Consider the following 19,911-nt stretch of genomic DNA (forward strand, 5'->3'; position numbering starts at 1 on the left):
TGAAATTCTGAAGCCATATGGCTGGGTATCAGCAGATACTCTTTACCCACCTCCTCGCTAAGGTGCAGAAAGCTTAGGTGATAACAGAACTGGTTGCAGTTCTGTGTTCCAAGCAGGCAGCTGTCTCCAATTTAAACGTATAGATCTGTCTCTAGAGTTAGGAGGACAGTGTATGAGAATTTGTTGGTGAAAAGGTCCAAAGAGACCAGAGGAGATGCAAAGCTTCCCCACACGTACCTGCATATCGGCTTCTTCTTCTCCCTTTTCCTCCCTTTTCCCTCTCTGTCTCTTTCTTCCTCCCTTCCAACAGTTTCTGAATGTTGGTGGTATCTTACAGCAACCAGATACTGTAATTCTTATTCTGGATGGGAAATACATCCATCCGATTTCCAACCTGATTCTATGGAATTTTGAGAGCTCTATCAGCACATAGAAGTGCTCCTACTTTCAATGGATACCTTTGTTTAAGCCAGATATTACCAGGTTCTTACCCATTTTCTAGATATTTTGGTGTATCATTAGACCTTTTTCACTCTTCTGTTTAACAAAAATCATTTCAGTTTCAATAGAAGATCACCTGTTAAATTATCTGGAAACATAATACCATCCGCAACATTGTTGCACATTGAAGAGCTTTTTATAAATAATATATTTCAATAAGTGATTTTTTCATAAGCTTACTTCTGTGAAAAAGCACATTTCTGTTTTCCTGGGATGAATGCTAAGGTGTCATTTTCTTCATATCATTTTATTAGACCAGACAAACCACAGCAGATCATTTCCTTTGACATATTGCAACCTCCAGGTAGTACATCTGCTGTGTAGCTTGCCATTTACTCTATTACATCTATTTCCAGCTATTCCTATAGATTCTGAATCTAACAAGACAGATACTTTTGAGCAGCATGACTGAGGGAAATAAGGATGTTTAATCTAAGTGAGATGTGTGAAAAAAACTTTACATTCTGGTATCAAAGACATTGCAGAGAAAAAAGTGCAGCATGGAGCAAGTTCAGCAACTTGAATGGTGGAAATAGGCCAACAGCAGCATTTGGGATTTCTGGTTTATTACACATAGAAGTATACTTTATGTTTTTTTTAATAAACTACAGTCAGTTGGCATTTCACACAAGTTATATGACACATTTTCATCATTTTTATATTTATCAAATGAGTACAACAAGGTGGAAAAATGTCAGCTTCAGTAAAATCCATGGAATTACACACGCCTTCCTTTTCAAATATCATTGGTTTGGGTTGTGTTTGCAACAAAAGTTGAAATGTTTATAATTAATGTTTGTTTCAATTTGCCAGATTTTAACAACATGCTTCTCAATTACCTGAATATTTAGAATGAGTCTGTAATTACTTACTCTGTATTACCTGACACGGGTCCTGTGGGCTGGCTTTGTGTGGCAAACCATTTGTAAGTGTAGTTTAAAAGCCTAAACTAACTATGAAGCATTGTTTCAGTTTACAGAAATTCAAAGATACAGATCATCATCATTTATTACCCCTGGCACAGGAAAAAGTGTTACTGCAAGTTCCCTCCTACCTCCTTACTGTGCTGTGCTCCTATCTACAGTTCCATATCCTGAGCCTGGTCTGCATTGCACATAGATGGCCACAATTGCTTAAATTTCCTTTTAAATAGATAGTTGACTTCCTACAAGGAAGGGAGGAAGACAGAAATGCTTTTAATTATAAAACACTGCCTTGGATGCTGTTTCATGATTAACAAATCTTATCATACACCCATATTTAAAAATATATTTTGAAATGCTACATATGAACTGCAAATGCTATTAGTTTATTTACCACCACCATAGAAAGTAGTAACAGTTTTAGAAAAAGGAAAACTTTTAAATTATTTAATGAAGATAGCATAGCTTTTTGAATATAAATAAGTGCTCTCAAACACCTTCACGATGTTTAGATATTTTAAAACAAACTAAAAATGCATACCAGAAGTCCTTCCTGCCCCAACAGTGCCTGCATGTCCTACACCGCTCTGTTGCGCTGTAGTACAACCTGACTGCTTACACCCGCACAAATGTAATTGCAGGGCAGTGGCAAGATGTTCATTTTTGTGAGTGTGATTACTTTATTGCACGTGTCACATGAGTCAGAGACTGCATATACCCCCGTCAAAACACCTCCTAGATTTAGACAGACAATGACTTGGAGACTCTATAATGAACACTTTGTACTATAAGCCTTTAAAGAAAATAACTCCATCAGCTTCACTTACAAATTATCTGTGCAAAAGTACAGTATTTCATAAATAAACTTTACCCAAATATTACAGAAAAAAAGCGTTTTGGGATACAGGAACTATAAATACAGTGACAGCTGAGCTGCAAATGTAATTTAGGTATATACTATAATATGCTCACCAGTTCTTTTCGCAGATGTACATTTAACCTCCGTAAGTCCTTTTCCACACTTAGCGACACGATACATTTTCAGATGCTCGCTCAATAACAGCAATGACAACTCCGGGTTAGATAAAAGGTGGGAAGGAGCACGTCAAAGTGCACCCTATTTCATCTGTCAGGGATTTAAGTTTACTGTACTTTTGCTTCCACGAGCCCACTGGTCATGACATGCCCGTGACCACTTACACAAGCACTGAGGTGTCTTAGCGAGTCTGCTCCAAGATAGGCCATTAAAAGTTCAGTGTGTCGGATTAATAATTGCATAAGATCTTCAGCCAAACTCTCCATGGTTGAGTATCTCACTTTTTCAAAATCAAAAATGTCTTTGAGGAAGAAAAGCACTTGATCCTATGGGCGGAAAAAAACGATAAACTACTGTTCACTTACAAGAAGAAAAAATATGCAATGCTAGCTGTTTTTTTTCAGACATTTCCTAAAAACATCCATTTATGTATTCTTCTGGTGCTAAGAGAGAAAGACACTAAAATAGACTTTGCAAAATAGTTCTATGCTTTAAAAAACTAATATGAAAATATTTATATTTGTGGTTTCTTACCATTAGTCTTAATCTTAAGAAAATGCAAATGTTTGTTTATAAATAAGATCCTGATTTCTTTTACTCTAGAAGATATTTTTTATAATTTAGGTAAGTGGTAATTAAAAAAAAAGCAGCAAACCTTGAAGAAGCAGCACAGGTCATAAAGTGAATTTCTAGGGCCCAAAAATCCCCACGCCAAAACAGGACTGATATGTTCACATATAGCATAGAAATGTGCAAAAAATCCATCAGGCACCTGGTGGTGTTAAAATCATAGACAAAAGTTACACAGGAAATTTAGTATAAATCTCTATTATATAAGGCTAAGTCTTAAGAAAAGCTTAAAGCACCTATTACTTCAGGGCTGTGGTAACCTGAAGTCTTTTAAATTATAGGACAACCGTACCAAACAAGTCTCATGATTTTTTAGAAGAGGTTTTTACTCCAGTGGTAGTTTTTATTTTAAATATTTTAAGATTGATAGGCATAAGCCCTAAAAGATGATGAAGAATCTGGTCTGCCTCCCAACGGCAGATGAGATAAATGTATTTAATTATTCCAACTCCTATCCACTATGCACAGCTGAAACTTTCAAACATGAGCAAACTGCACAGTTTCAAATGGAAAACAAAGACACAAGAATCCATATTGAAGTCTAAAGAAAAATACAGAGTATCTGTGAATTCCCATTCTGTTGTTATTTTTATAACCTGCAGGCACTCATATAATATGGTCTATATTTATATACCATATATGAATGTACAGTTTGTTTTATATGCTCATAAACCTTTATTTATAATTTTACATCAGCACAGTTAATTTAAAATAATAAAAATATAAATTAATCCTAAATTTAAGCATAAAATACCACATAAAGAATCACAGAAACATTTAGGTTGGAAGAGACCCTCGGGATCATCGAATCCAACCATAACCTAACTCTAGCGCTAAAGAACTGTCCGTAAGTAAATCTAAGTTCAAACTCCTTGTGGTACGGTCAGTCTCTGTTACAAAGACTTCCATGGTGCTTAACTTCATCCACTTTTGAAACCAGTGCCAAGGAGTAAAATTACAGAGCTACAAACTTATAAATATTGAGACTTCAGTATACAAATGAACTGCAGAGTAAGGTAGTTGGGCATTGAAATAGAGATGGAAGTAACAGGTTACTATAACATCTATTTTGGACATATAATCCCTCCACATAAAACTAGTGCAGCAAAGTTCTATGTATATGAAATTCCCAATCATACTGACACAGGGATGTAACATCTCAAATCTTAAGATATAATGGTAGCCGAAGACCTTTTATGAAACACCAACTGCCGTTGGAAACAACTCTTCTATGATGAAATATGCCTTTAGCAGTTAGGAGTCACACCAATAGCTGTTCTTAGAACTGGAGAAAGGAGTCACCGCGGTGAGCGGATTGCTCACCTGCACTGTGCAAACCCACTTTCCCAGCTATGGGTGTCCTGCAGCACAGCCTCAGCTCTTACAGACACCGGGCATTTGCCTCCTGGGTGCAATAAAAGCCTCCAAAGGTGGAAGCACAGAGGGGTTTGAGATCTGCAGAGCTCCTTCACTGCGTGGGCAGGATGCAGAAAGGGCTGGGGGAGGCTGGACAGAGCTCCTGTCATGGGTGAGGAACACGGGACCTCAGGTGGGTCAAGGGACAGGACTGAATTTAATCAGCTGTGGAGATGATGCAGGAGTTGAGAATCCTGGCATAAGCAGGTGAGATACATCAATGACCGTGGTCTGCAAAAATCCAAGTTATATGTGTGGGGCCATAAGTTGGAGAAACTGCTGTCGCCACTGCCGACTGAACCTAAGCTGGGTTGAAAATCTTTCAGCTAAGACTTTTTTGCAAAAAAATAATATTAATATTAGGCCCCCATGAACTAAACTTCTACCATCGGCAGCCTCTTGTCTAAAACATGTCTTCAGGATTAAGGGTTGAACTGTAATTAATTTTGCTAAAGCTACAGAACAGAACTTCATGTTCGTAGGAGCCAATTAGTAACTTCGCTTCACTTACTTTGCAAGGCAACATACCTTCATTTGCTGTCGTTTCTGCTTCAGGACTGACCAACAGCTTGAAGCCACAGCCTAAAAGTATTAAAAAAAAATAAAGAAAAAAAAAATCCCAAACCCTGAGTAACTTCACTATAAGCAAAATTATTTTCCATATCAAAAGAAGCAATCTGCAGAATACTGTATTTCTATATTTTGGGGATGTGTATTTTATTCACTTTCAATCTTGCGATAATGCAAAGTTTAAACTTATAAGGTATCAGCTGATACAAACAACGAGCTTTATATGTAGTTAATATTTGTTATTTTCGGATCTTACTCCGCAACATTTTCTTTAGTTTAATTCAAATGTAATTTAGCACCCTTGACTGATTTTACAGTTGCAACAGTGAGCAACATTCACAGAGTTTAACTGAGGACCCGTCATCTATATATGAAAGTGTGTGCTCAGACATCAGCAACTATTTTAGATATTAAGTATCATGTGAACACACTGAAATATCCTTTTTCATTTTAGCAAAAACATTCTTGCAATAGCTTCAGATTTGCCTAAGAAGTTTTGTCCAAATATGGACCTGTGAAATACAATATACTGATATCAGTACTGGGCTTTTCTCCTTGAGTGCTGAAGAGAATTTAGTACTCACAAAGCACAACGTTACCACACAAATACACGAAGAATTACATGTGTGTTACCTTTTTTTCTCCCCTCTATAGGGAATATTTCAGTTGAGACAGAAATAAATGGAAAACTGGCCATTTCTTGATCTAAAAGGTTTCTTTGCTTTCCAAATCAATGTTATTGTGAAAACAATACACACAGTCTTTATTCTGCGGTTGTTGGACTTATCCTTGTTTTTACACTGTGCTTTAAGGATATAAATCGCAGATCGCCAGAACAGTTTCGGCATATACGGAAATTTTATATCAGAATGCTCGCACCAACGTTGGATTGATCAAACCATCTACTTATTCTAACGTGCTGCAGAACAATGATTATGAAAATTACACGTAAATACTTACCGTTTCTTTAAAAGATGAATTTAGCCAGCGGTTATTTACTACATTCTGAATAGATATTGGTGGATTTTCTAAATCTTCAAATGAATCCATTAATATGAAGTCCAGAACAACATCATAAAAATTCAGGTTTTTCACCTGTATTAAAGCAGAACATGATCTAAGTAACCTAGTTTATCTTTCAGCAGTGGAATTCAGCATGCACCATATCCTAACTCTGTATTAACGTGCAGATTTATAATTGGTTTTGATGAATATTAGAGATAATTTGTCAAAAAAAGTTGAAAAAATATTACGTGCTTTCTGATACTAAACTGCAGTGGTAGATGCCATTTCTCTAAATCAGCAATATAAACAAAAAAGAGTTGCCTTCCCCACAATTCTGAACTGTAAAATTTGATTTTTAGATGCTACAGTTTGTACGATTAAGGCTAAAAGCACTTTTCAGAAATTCAGACTCACTCCTCTAGCAGCAAGTTCCATTTCGGTATTGTCCCAGTGATCTGTTTGTTCCAAAAAATGTATCATCTCATCAAAGACATCTTCAAATTTCTTTGGATTCTGTAAAATAAAAGCAATGAGTATCAAGCAAACTTAACGAGAGAAATGGTTTATTCACACTGCAAAGTGAATTCTGATGGAAGTCACATTAACAATAAAACATTAGCTTAAAAAGGCTTTTACCTTTCGTGCTCTCACAATTAAAGCAGACAAAATTTTTCTTCCACTTTCAGCAAGAAATATTCTGTTTGATGTTTCTGAAAGAATTATCTAGAAAAGGTTTCAGAAAATATACACATTCATTCACAGGTTATACTAAGTGACCTTAATCACTTGAATCAACTTTTATATAATTATAACCACTAGTATAGTAGGCAAGTTCCTAATAAGCCTTTGGTGCAAAGGTCCCAAAGCTAATCACAAAACTGGGACTCCTCTGCAAATACATCCTATTTTAAAACTATAGAAATGTAAAGGCAACGAGAAAATATTCATTTTGAGAACACGTTATAAAAATGTTTTGTAAGTTTCAATGCCATATACTTTAGGCTTAACGAGACAGACAGACAAATCACTTTCCTGACTATTTACCTGAAAAGCTTGTCGAATGCAGTGAAGCTTAGCAAGGAAGTCACTGTCTCCTAGACATTCAAACATTTCAGTCCTGTATAAAATAGAAGAGGTTAAAAGACCATTAGCAAAAGAAGCACAAGAGAATTCAACTAAGTCAAATCCCTAGAAAAAATACCTAGTACAAATAACTTCTACAATATGAGTTCCATGTGGAATATTTAACTTTGATTCTCACTTTTCTTGGAAATCATTACATAGACATAAATCAATACCTTAACACTCGTGAATAAATTTTGCCTTCTTCTGCTAAGTGCATGGCTTCTTCATACAGCGGGCAATGGCAAAGGGATTCTAGACCATATGGATTACGAATCTCCCTGTGCTCTGTGAGCTGAAAAAGAAATTGGTTTGAAGATCATGAAGGAGCTGGCTAACATCATTTTTGTAAAGATAAAACAAATAACCTTTCCTGATGTTCAACTGAAAGATGTATCCTTTTCTGCATCTGCTTACAACAACAGGGCAACACCCAACTAGTAAACAGAAGAGAAACACCACACTATTAGCCAGACTTTTACTTCATTACTTCATAAAGCTCCAGTTTCGGGTTTCAAAAGTTTAATTAATGAAACAGACGCAGCTTACTTTTGTTTTTTATTTGCCTACTTATACCTGATAATCTCAAAGCTGCTAAAAACAAACGTCAGGACACAAAGTACAGAATGATTGCCTCATGTAAATCTTTAGGAAACTGGAAATAGCAACATCCTCCCAGCTCTGTTTTTGTTTCACTGGTAAATATGTCTGTTAGTTACCAAAGGATATCATATGAGGCATGAACATCCTGCATTTTACTACAGGCTCCTCAAAAGGTTTTCAGTATCAGTTGTTTTAATTTTGTGGTTATCGTATAAATTAACGTGAAATCATAGACATTTTCAGAGCAAGAAAAAAACAAAGGCAGATTAAGAAATCAAAGCACATAAATAATACAGAGAAGTCTTGTTTACAGGATATCATGTTTAAGCCATAAAATAATAGCTAGCTACAATTTCCACTCCAAACATTACATCATATTATTAATGATCCAAAAAAAGAGAGGCTTACCCGTGGTACGTATTTGGCAGAACTCATGCCCTCATACCAGTACCTTTTTACTGTAAGCAAATTCCTTTCATAAAATTGTCAGGTTCCATTTTAAATTTATGTGTTTGGGTAAAAAATAAAATAAATAAGCCTGCTTTCCTATGCAGATTTCTATAGAGCCATCAAACTGAGCGTGATGAAGCAACAGCTCAGGAATAAGTGAAGGAATAAAAGTTTTAAGGTCAACAAAACATTATTCTGGAGTTCGCAATGTACGCTTTCAGAATTCATCTAGCTTGAAAGCATTTCCATTTTAAAAGTATGCATTTGCTTATCAGTTGTTTTGCTTGGAAGAACAGAGTAGAATAAGCTGACTTCCTAAAAAAGATTTACAGCTATTAAGACCAAAGGTTTTATTCCAGTTTACCAATATTAATCATAGCACCAAATTGCGGTTTGGATTTTCTAATTGAAAAAGCCCACCTGCAAATTTATGTTCTTTCTGAACAAAGGAAGCCAGACAGCCTTCAATTGAAAACATATGTGAAAACATATAGCATAGAATAATTTAACCAACTGGAAGAAACAGGAATATATTGATTTCTTTTGGTTATAAGAAATCAATACACATACACACACACATATATACACACACGTGTATACAGTGCAATAGTTACAACAGGTATAAACAAGACAAAGTGAAAAATATTTACCCCAGAATTTGTTCTTCTACATTATGGTTAAGAAAGTATTAACTATACATAAGTAGATCTTTTCCAAAATAAAGACCAAAACAGAACACAAATCAGTATACTAATTTATTTCTTACCTGATCCAGCTACTACTGAAGCCATAAAGCACTCATTCCATTTACTTTATTTCATTTGCAAAGCATGAGAAGACAGAGTTTGTGAACACACACACACTTTGCAAACAGCTGCCTCTCTCTTGGAGGTTATAATTTCTGTGGTAAGAGAGATTATATTGTTTTTTTTTTCAAGTGAATTTCAGGCAAATCACCTTCTTCAGATATTTAGGGAAAGTGGTAGACCTGAGCTGAATCAGGACTGGTGGCTTCTCCAGTTGGATGCAGGAGATCTCCGCCTGCTGCCAGTGGAGGTGACAACAGCTTCAGCACATGAAGATTCCTGATCACAGCCTCGTGGTTACAAATCCACACAGAACCCGACACCTGGGAGCTGGGTCAGGCCCTTGATTATATTTGGCTTTATTTTTTTTTTGTTTAAATTCCTCTCATGCTAGCAGATGAAACAAAGTAGCTGTGGTACTGTTGCAATGCATATTATTGAGCTTAAATGAAGAAAGCAGCTATATCAATCGGCAACTGAGCAGGAGAGAAGGGGGGAACTATTCTTCCACTGACAAGATGATTTTGATTACAGATTGAAGTTAGTCCCAACCAATGACATTTGGAAAGGGAACACAAACTTCTATATAACTGATCTCCCTTAGCATGCAAAAAGAGGAGAAAAAACCTAAACAAACTGCAAACTAGGAACTAAAGTGACCTTTAAGTTCAAATGGAAAAGGTGGTCTCCAGACAAGCTCTAAAGCTGCATCCTAATGCTTCTGGAGGCATCATGGATTTTCTTTTGATGCCTTCAAGTGTTTAAAAATATATTTGTATATAAATATTTTATATGTAGATAAAAAACAATACACATATATGTAACATACAGTATTATATTTTAAATAGTCTTGCAAACATTCAGTAATGGCCATTCTTTTTGAGATGAAATGAGGGGAAAGCTTGCCGATATAAACATCCTGGTTCAAAATAAAATCAGTTGAAGATGCTCCGAACATGCACTCCCATTTCTAACACAGCAGAGTTCAGCTGTTGGAAGAATGGCCAAACCATCTGCAATGCTTAACAACATGCGGAGCATACAACATTTTCTAGGTAAGAACTTGACATCAGAAGGAAAATTAACTCTCTCTTGTAAATCTTGAACTCTTTCTTGTAATCAGTTTTCTCTGCACAGTTCAGCTTTAAGGCTGCATCTGCCAGTAAAGAGATGCCAAAATCATTGCTGTAAAGCGTCAAACCTCAGGACCTTGCAATGGTTTTTAAGCCTGGGATTTCCTGACTGCTTTGGTCTAATGAATAGACTCAAAACTCTTATTTGCCACCCACAAGTTGTTCCTTAATAGAAAAAATTCTCAGCTGTGAATCAAGACCTTGTTGACTACCAAAATAACCACCTACATGAATGTAACAGAACTAAATAATGCTAGACCTTTGAGGAATTCTTGCCTGCTCCATCTAATAAGAGGGTCAATTTACTGGCACAGTCAGCATTCCTTACGTTCTGGGAAACTAAGCTTGCCATGTATTAAGAAGGCTGATGATGATATCTTTCTCCAGGTATCTTTATCTTTTAAAACATAAAAACAAAAAAACACAAAAAAAATCCCCCCCCCAACCCACAAACGAAAAAAAAACCCAACTAACACCATATAAGTAGCTGCAGGATGAGTGTGAAACACATTTTGGGAAAACACACGTTCAAAACATGATTTATCTAATTGTTGTTGTAACTTTATTAATTTAAGCATAACAAAGAATGCAAATTCACTGTGTTGTGTGCATCAGTAGTAGTAATACTCCTTGCAGGGTGAAATAATCCTAGGCTATGTGCAGTGTCTGATACGTAGGCTTTTGTCTACATAATACCTACATAGCGGTGTTATAGTACCAAAGTTAGTTCAGTGCTAATATATAGGTTTTGTTACAAATGCTACATGTATTTCCTAAGAATTAAAAACTCTACAGTATGAGTAGTCGGTGTATAGGAACACATTGGCTATTAGATAAAGATCCTCCTTGTCCTAGAAGTGAAATAATTTGATTTACTATGCAAATACCGTATACAGCTAACGTGGCCTTTGTGGCCTTATCCAAGAAAATTAGGGAAAGTTAGATGAAGAATATAATAATATGCATGGACTGTACTAAAATAGGCAGCTGTCAATTTCTAATAATTTCCTCTCCAAAAAAACCCTCTAACTTCAAAAAGACAAAGCCTTCTTCTAATGTCTTTATATTATGGTAAGGGAATAGGAAAAAAAGAGAACAGAAAAATGCAATTCATGGTGAAAGGAACTACTACTGATTGTGTTTCTTCACTCATGAAAATCTGATACATTTTTCAAAAGTAATTTCTTTTTAGAAGGAATTGGGAAAACATTCTGCCAGTGCACCAAAAAAAACCCAATAAGCAATTTGGTCCCAGCTTTGTTACTCGAACTGCTAGGAAGCTGGTTACAACTAGGCTGGGAAAGCTCTTCTTTTTTTCCCCCCATAAGAGAAATACATTTTGTTTGCTAATTATTGTAAACAATTAAGATCCCTCTGTTCACTGTTCAAATACATCAGCAAATCTTTAAAAGAAGCAATATTTAAGAGTCTTACCTCAGCTGTGGAAACAAAGGAGTCTGTTGATGCAACGCTTAATGTATCTCGAAGGCAGAAATCATCTGTATTATCCTTTACAGTAATGTCTGTATTTTTATCTTTAAAATAAAATTAAACACAAACACACAAAATCCCACCTGATTATTAGACCATCAGAACATTGCATTTAAGTCTTGCAAGTGTCTTTCATGTATACTTTAATGTAGTGCCTTCATTTGGAAGGCACAACATTGTACTACTGCTACCACAGTAAATTCTCCCTTGAGCCCCAACATACATAAAGGTGATGGTATTTTTCTGTCTTTAAAGTAGACTTACAAACATAATCTGCAATATTTCCTCTTCGATAGACTTTGGGAGATCTCTCTGTCTAAAGACATTACTTTGCTATATTACTCTAAACCCTGTGTTAAGTTTTTAACTTGGCTAGGTTGTGTAACAAATGCTCTGTGTTTTAGTAACCAAGAAATACTGTGTTAAATCAAAGCCATTCATAAAACCCAGGTTTCAGCTTCACTTGAATTAATTTTCTACTTCTCATGCCTTTTTTCATTTGCTGGTTCTTCAGGAGAGCAGGTGAAGGTTTTAACCTTCACTGTATCCTCTTTCCCCAAAAAGCTTTTCCATTGAAATAACACATCCAGAAGCATTTCCTATAGTACTAGAATTTTTAAAGCCTTTAAAGTAACTGATACGTTTTGCTTATAATCATCTGCAACAGTTTCCTCTCAGATCTCAACTGTTGCACATATTACTAGCATATAGGGTTTTATGTTCACCATACAGAAACGCGGTCACCCAAGGATTAAATTCATTAGTCAGTAAGTCAGACTTTGGCTTGATGTGCCCCATACCACATTCTCAGTAGAGCACAGGCATTTATTTTGGGTTCTTTACCTTCAGACATTACACATGCATTGCTAAAATCTGTTTTATTTCCAACAGTCGGCAGCAACCAGCTACCCAATGTCATCCAGATCTGTTGCTAGGGTAATACTTCATAAAAAAACACTATTACATAGCGAAGTGGCCAAATGCCAATATACTGGAATGGTTTACTCATCAATTGAAACGCTACAAATCCACATAACTATTATTTCGGTGGTTGTTATGGTTTTATTAGTTATGGACTTGGAATGACAGTTCAAGGATTGCATGTAACAATAAATATCCATCTTTGAGATTGTTCACTGAGGGAAAAACTTATTAAAAGTTTGGACAAAGATTTTACTACATAGACTTAAGCAGATTCCAACTTGTAATCACAACTTCAGCAATATTCACATGAAAAGTCTCTTGATTTTTTCAGATCATTCTTAACAGTTTGTTCTTTTTCTTTGACCTCTTAAAACCAAGTGGAAAAGTACAGCAGCATCCACATTGGTTGAGAAACAATCACATACTGGAATCTGAAAAGCTAGAACAGAAAACCAAACTGTGGTTTATAAAGCATTTACTTGAGGTCTAGTCAGCGCAAATGGGTAACACGAGGCTTCCTTATTTCTAACTCATCATTTGCTTTAATCTCCTTTTAATATTACACTAAATGCTTTTCTAATTTCACTTTTTTACATAAGCTGTTGCTGAAATTGCAATAATACTCTTAAATATAGGGTAGTCCAGGGAGGTAAAGCCTGGTTGTAGGTTTTTCCACTGAACCTCTCCATTTGGCTAAGTTGTTTTCCATAATAAATTTGCAATTAAAACCAAAGTTTCTACATCACGGTTAGAACAGCCCTCTAGCACCTGGTTCAAGGCAACATGGAACACTTACTTCATGAGAAGTAAACAGCTATATTCACAAGTAGCATTGCAAATCACAAACTCCTACAAGAGAAAAGTGTGAGCCATGCTGATAAAGGTATTTGATGGCTTTAATGAAGATGTTAAGGTAAGGACCCTACTCCTATGTACACTAAGTGCAGCTGTCAAGTAGTCTCATACATCAATGTATTCACAACCCAAGAATGTCTCCACCACAGGGTAGTCCCAACTATATCACAGAGTGAAGCCTCAAAGCCTCTGGATATTGTCAGATAATTACTGTGCTGTAGCTCTAATATGTGAGCATATACCTCCAATATATCCCGAGACTGACACTGAAGGATTCAAGTGATTGACTACACATAAATGGGAATAAGGCTATTTAACTACAATTTATTCTGCATATTTGTAAAATAAAAATAATTGGTGTAAATGAAGGAACCACAGAGTTTCTAGCCCACAATACCAGAGAACTGGGGGTTCTTCTGTAGAGGTTGTATCCAGCCTGCTACAGATTACATGAAACTCTAGTGATAAGATTTTGAACACATCTCTATTTGCTGAAGAAGTCATAATTCCAAGTTTTCTAATACAGATCAAAACCTGTCAGCTAGGCAGTATGGTTTTAACACGTCAGTGGAATATGGAATATTTGCGTTTTCACCCAAAGAAAATTCTCACTACTACAAAAAGGGCAGAAAATATGTATGTAATGACCAAAAAAAATGATTAGAAAGAAGGTTGGTAATGCTGAGTGAAATAATACCTTTGGCAAATGATATGTGCATACAGTTTCCCCAAAGCAAGCCAAACGGCCTTGTCAGCAATTTGTGATTTTCTGGCCACCACCAGGCTAATACCTAAAATACCCTTCCCCAAGCAGGTGCTTGTCAATACCCACGCTGTGCAGAGAGCACACTATTATGAAAACGTTAGGGTGAAAACTAAGTTACAGCTGAAGTAAATACCATGCAAGTACCAGGAGAACATTCTTAGACACAAGAACACAAAATAAAAGAGACAGCAGCACAATGAGACTCCTGGAATGAACAGCTGCGAGAGGAACCCACCCACCAGTGCCTGCAACTGCTCACACAGTCCTCCCTAGTTCTTATGTCCTCTAATAGCTTCAGGAAACAAATACTAGTAATGTGAGCTTCAAATATACTTTAATTATTCAAGAAGCCAGGGAATTATTCTGGGTTCATTTATATTTGTGAAGAGAATGAAGTAGAGTTTCAGATGTGACACATACTGACAACGGTAATTGCCATAAAGACTCTTGGTTGTAGTGTCTTAAAATGTATGCGCAGTTCTAAAGGGAGATTAAGGGTATTAAGTAGGCTAAGAATATGGGCTATTGCTAAAGCTTGTGAAATAAATCCTAGCTTTGTAAGATTTTCGCAAACAACTATCTGAAACTAAGGAGGCTGAAAAAACAAACCCCACCAACACCACAAACCCCACCAACACCACAAACCCCACCAACACCACAAACCCAAAAACCGAATCAGAACAAAGCTACTTCCAAATCTATCCACAGAGTCCTAACCTAGAATATTGGTCTTTGCTCTGGTAGGTTTGTGCGGCAAGACAGACCACAAAACTAACCCTTTCAACTCTAAGAGCAAAATCTGACCTTGGAGATGGAACTGCACACAAATTAGCTTTTTAGGATTCAATTTGGGATGTTTTAAATTCTGAAAGCTGCTTACATGTTCTCTTCCCTCCAACCCTGAATGAAACATGGCCTGAGTTTGCAAGTGAGTTTGGCGCTTCCATGCAGCAGTTAAAAAAGGAAAGCACTTAGCCACTGGCAAAGAACTACCTGGGAATTGAGGAATTTAGTTCTGAGTGCCACCGTTAAAGCCATGGTTTCTTATTCTCCCAGCCCTTCTGCTTCAGCGGAACATCAGTGCAGTAACACAACTCGAGCTTGAAAGCAGGATGAGAAAGGGGAGACCTGATAGACTCCTAAGAGTAGAAAACCTTGCAAAGGAGTCCACTTCTGAAAAGTCAGGGTACGCCAAGAGCCCCAGCATTCTGCCAGGCCGCTGTGCTCCGCGCTCCTCGGGCCCTTCCCACGTGCGGCTTCACATCCAGACAAAGCAATCGCAATAATCAGAGAGCACAGAAGCACGAATTGCTACATAACTCAGTTGCAAGAGAATGTGGCACAATCTTGTAGCTCGTCACAAGCGGCACAGTGGTATGTCATCACTGCTGCCGGAGCATCCAAAAGCAGCTTTATTTACGTTTATAAATAGTCATAACTCTCAGAGTGTTGACTGAACACTCATTAAAAAAATCATCAGTCTTACCAAGTAGCTGCTAGTGTATTATAAGAAGTCTTGCAGGATGCACCTAGAAAGCAGTGATTTTACTTTAAGCCGTATTTACAAAAAGAAAACAATCCCAACTTTCAGATGGCACCTGATAACTGGGCTGTATAGCAACAAGTTAAAAAAAAGCAAACAGGGTGCTCAGACTGACCATTTTGGATTGAACTGTTACTGCTAAATTGTGTTTACATTCTCTAATAATACAAATATGTCCGTTCAAGGAAGTGCCTGTAGCTGGAGGAATCTCACCTCACTGTGTATAAAGTGTTATTGACTTCAGCATGAAAATGTATTACAGGTCAGGGTCTTAAAAATATCCAACCAAATCTTTTACTCTACCAGTACCTCACCATGTACCACAAGTTAAACCTGTCTCATGGTTCTTTGTTGGGACTGCTCTGATGCAAACTGAAGTGACAAATTCCTTCAAAAAAAACCCAAAACAAACAAACCAACCCACCAGGCCACAGCCCATACTCCTCCTACCCCAGATGCAGAAACAGACACTCCGGTGCTGCAGGATCAGCCAGCCTGGCTGTGGGAATGTGCTCACACCTCCAGCAGACCCTCTTGTGAACACACAGCTTCTGCTCACCAGGATTTGACCAGGAACTCAGCAACCAAAGCAATGGTTTAATGGCAAGGGACAACTGGGGCAAAGGGAGTACCAGACAGCACCAGGTACTTGACATTCGCAATTTCACCTCCCTTCTAGTATTCAGAGACTTTTTTAAGGTAAGCTTTGGCCGACCTAACTGCTGAGCTGTGAAGTTACATCCTTAACAAAAACCTTAGTAGTTTTCATGCAAATACTCTGGTTTTGTGCAAACAGAAAGCCAAATCTTACTTCTCAGAAACAGCTGACTCAAAAGAGCTTTCATAATTGTTTCCAAGCACAACTATAATCTCCAAGCTCCACATAAAAGACTTGCACTACAATACTCTCACACAGGTATAAAAAGGTCCATTTTCTAAGACCTGAATGCTCACCTAATTATCATTATGCAAAACAAAAGATGTTCTTCATTCTCAGTGTCCTGTATTTATTACTCTACTGTTATTGTTAAGACAAAAGGAGTCCAGTTGATTAAAAGCTGAATTAAAAGCATGTGTGTAGAAGACTAATATTCTTCATGCTTAACTATAAATAAGTAGAGAGCACATATAAAAATGGAATAGCACAATCCATTAAGTTTACATACATAAACAATAAAATCCACCTGAAAACTGAGATGTAATGAGTTGGAATATTTGTCACCTGCAAAGAGATGCAACTTCCCTAAAGCAACCTTATAATCTTTAAGAGATTTTCAAGATACTGACTTTGTCCATAAAGTTATATTATCTGCCAAGCACATGTTTAACGATATATAAATCAAAATAACATGGCTAGTGCTCTTATAGCCTAAAGGGGTAAAATCAAGCACCTTGAATAGTCTTTTTGTGTGTGAGTAATCATTTTAGTCTCTCCAAATAAAAATCAAATATACCTAAGAAAGGAATTTAAGTAAAATTTATTTATTGTAAGCCATATATACAGGTACATTAAATAACTCAAGAGTATTAGGAAATATCATATAGCTTTGATATTCTGGAATGGTGATAAATCAAATTATTCTTTCACGATTCAAATCTACTAAACAACTCTTCCATTAATTTGATAACTGAATTGGAATATATTCTGATAGTTGGAATTTTTTTTAAAGCAAATAAATTATCAAAAGTCTAGAAATATAATTCTGTTATAGAGAATGTGAGTTGTGAAAGCTGTCCCTGGATCATTGTGGTAGCTTTATCATATAACCAAAATCTCAAAATAGAAAGACCTCACCATGAGGAACTCTGCCATTCAAATCTCAAGGAAGAGATAGAATAACACGTGGTGCTAGATTGCTGAAATCTGAATTTTAAGAAAATAAAGCAACATCTAATGTGTATTTTATAACCTGAACTAACACATCATATGTGCTGACAGCTGACAGTTAGTAAACACAAAATAAACGTGTGCATATGCTCACTTCTCTGTTTTACTGCTCTGAATCTCTGCTTGACATAGACACATGATCCTGAAACAGATTTGAGATGTATAACCTGGGTAAACTACATATCACTGTTAGGTCTCTACCTATCATACAGATTTTCATTTATTTGAAAATGTCAACTTTGATTATTCATATCTGCACATAAGGTTCTATATTTACAGGGGGTTACAATTTTCTGCAACTTCTTTTCTTTACCCCAAAGCTAAAAATCAGCAGATCTTCCCTGATTTAAAGGTTTAAATCTCTATCCTTTAGAGAAGAATTTGATTTCTGACCACCCTCCTGTTTTCAGGTCTATTACAGCTTAGATAACAGTTTCTGTATCTGTATTTAAGAGAGAAGATCTGGCAATCGAGTTTGCTCAGCTGTCTAACCTGGACAGATGGATGTGTAACACAAAGCTGTCACTGTTTCCTCTTCTAGGGGTTCTCCACTCCCCTGTAGTTCAGAAAGCTTAACATCAATTTTGTCCACAGCTAAATCTAGTTTAAATTACAGTGCTGTCTGTTTTAAAATGTAAGCTGTCCAGCGGGGATTTACAGCACAGTACTGTGAAGACTGCCAGATACCATAGTCAGATTTGAACGTCACTACCTTTTCTTAGTTCTTCACATCCTAAAGACAAGCTCAACCTACCGCTATTTTTGTGCGGACACTTTCTAGTGACAATGGAATGGTCTGTTCAACCACATTCGTTGTGTGTTAACTCACTGTGATGCAGAGCAGATACAAAATACAATGTCATATTGACAGGAGAAGGCAGTACAAAGTTAACCTTGAGGCTTACACCTCTAGAATCATCTCCTTTAATACCATTCCTAGACCAGAAGCCTCCATAAGAAGGTTTGGTAGAAAAATCTCACCAGACTTGAGAGAGTAGTCTCAAAAGTAGTGAACTTAGCCCTCTGGCCACAGATCTACTACACCTGTGTGAAACTATTGAAATGAGTGGGTACTTGAAGCAAGATGTTTACATGTGTGCATTACTAGCAGTGTCCCTTGCTTCCTTCCAAGGCAGTTCACTGTCACCTTCTTGGCTTTCCCACCACACAACTCTTCATGGAAGAGCAGACAGTAGCACACACAGTGATGAAAACAGGCAAGAATAACCAGCAACAGCTGCTCAGCTCCTGAAGCTTGTTTTTATAAGGATTCCTAATTTGTTATATATATATATATATATAAATAAAAGGCAAGATTAAAGAGTTTAGGAGGCTAGCATATAGACTATTTTGCTAGACACAGCACAAGGGTTTCAGGGTTGTTGACGTTACAAAGCAAGTGAGACAGACTGAGGAACAGAACCCACATATTCATTTGTTCCTCTATTAAATGAAAAATATACTGTCTAGCAGTTGGTAATTCTGCTTAGATATATGAAGACAGTATCAGAAAAGAAAGATTGACTCCTTTCTATCCTGGAATCAATAGAATTCTGCAGACTCCAGTGAAACTGCTCAGGAATGTGCCTGGCTCCTGCAAACCGAGCTGCACACAACATACAGCTTAAGAACCTAAATTAGCAAGACATGCTTAACTTTAAACAATAAGACTTAAAGAATATCTTAAGTGCCCTACTGATTGGGGCCTGCTTGCATTCCACTTGCCCCTGAGGGTAGGAAAGAATGAGATAAGGATCCTTAAAAAGTTGTAACAGATGAGGAGTTCTTCCTCTGGAGCTTTAGTTTACTAAATAACACCAGTTATCAAACTTTTAAATTAAAAAAAAAAACCCAACAAATTAATAACATTAGTAACAACATATTAGCACTTGAATTATAATGTAAGTAATGATTAGTGCAGCATGGCCCTGGAAGATCGCTTGACACTCATTAGCGGCTACTCAAACCCAGGTAGTTAAAGCTGCTATCCAGTCAATATTAGGTAACTGCAGTAAATTAGGACTAAAGCAAAGTGTGAATAATAAATAATGTATGTAATTTATAGTATCTGGAAATATGTAGATGTTTACCTTTAAGTACTTGCAGCATATCTGCATGTAGAACAAGGGCAGCTTTAAATAGCAGTAGGGAGAATACAGCCTGGTGTGATCGACATGTGCTCTTGAATCAGCTACACTACAGCACTTTGCTACAAACAGCGTTATTAGGTAAGGTGGGACATGGTGCGC

The 19,911-nt window shown here is 36.7% G+C and overlaps 1 protein-coding gene across 3 annotated transcripts in view; it reads right to left on the reverse strand.

The window, feature by feature from the left end:
• Positions 1-1,050: 1,050 nt before the first annotated feature.
• MIGA1 (mitoguardin 1) overlaps positions 1,051-19,911 on the reverse strand; it is a 33,990-nt gene continuing 15,129 nt past the window's right edge. For 2 of the 3 annotated variants that reach the window (XM_071810555.1, XM_071810554.1), the window contains exons 8-16: positions 11,630-11,730; positions 7,380-7,498; positions 7,126-7,198; positions 6,718-6,804; positions 6,496-6,594; positions 6,037-6,171; positions 5,035-5,088; positions 3,116-3,232; positions 1,051-2,786 (exon numbers count right to left, since the gene is read on the reverse strand). In XM_071810555.1, coding sequence (XP_071666656.1) covers positions 2,568-2,786; positions 3,116-3,232; positions 5,035-5,088; positions 6,037-6,171; positions 6,496-6,594; positions 6,718-6,804; positions 7,126-7,198; positions 7,380-7,498; positions 11,630-11,730 — 1,004 coding nt within the window. In that variant the 3' untranslated portion in view covers positions 1,051-2,567. The remainder of the gene's footprint in view (positions 2,787-3,115; positions 3,233-5,034; positions 5,089-6,036; positions 6,172-6,495; positions 6,595-6,717; positions 6,805-7,125; positions 7,199-7,379; positions 7,499-11,629; positions 11,731-19,911) is intronic. The other variant, XM_071810556.1, reaches the window with a different exon arrangement.

This window comes from Patagioenas fasciata, chromosome 6 (genome assembly GCF_037038585.1).
Source record: "Patagioenas fasciata isolate bPatFas1 chromosome 6, bPatFas1.hap1, whole genome shotgun sequence".
NCBI lineage: Eukaryota > Metazoa > Chordata > Aves > Columbiformes > Columbidae > Patagioenas > Patagioenas fasciata.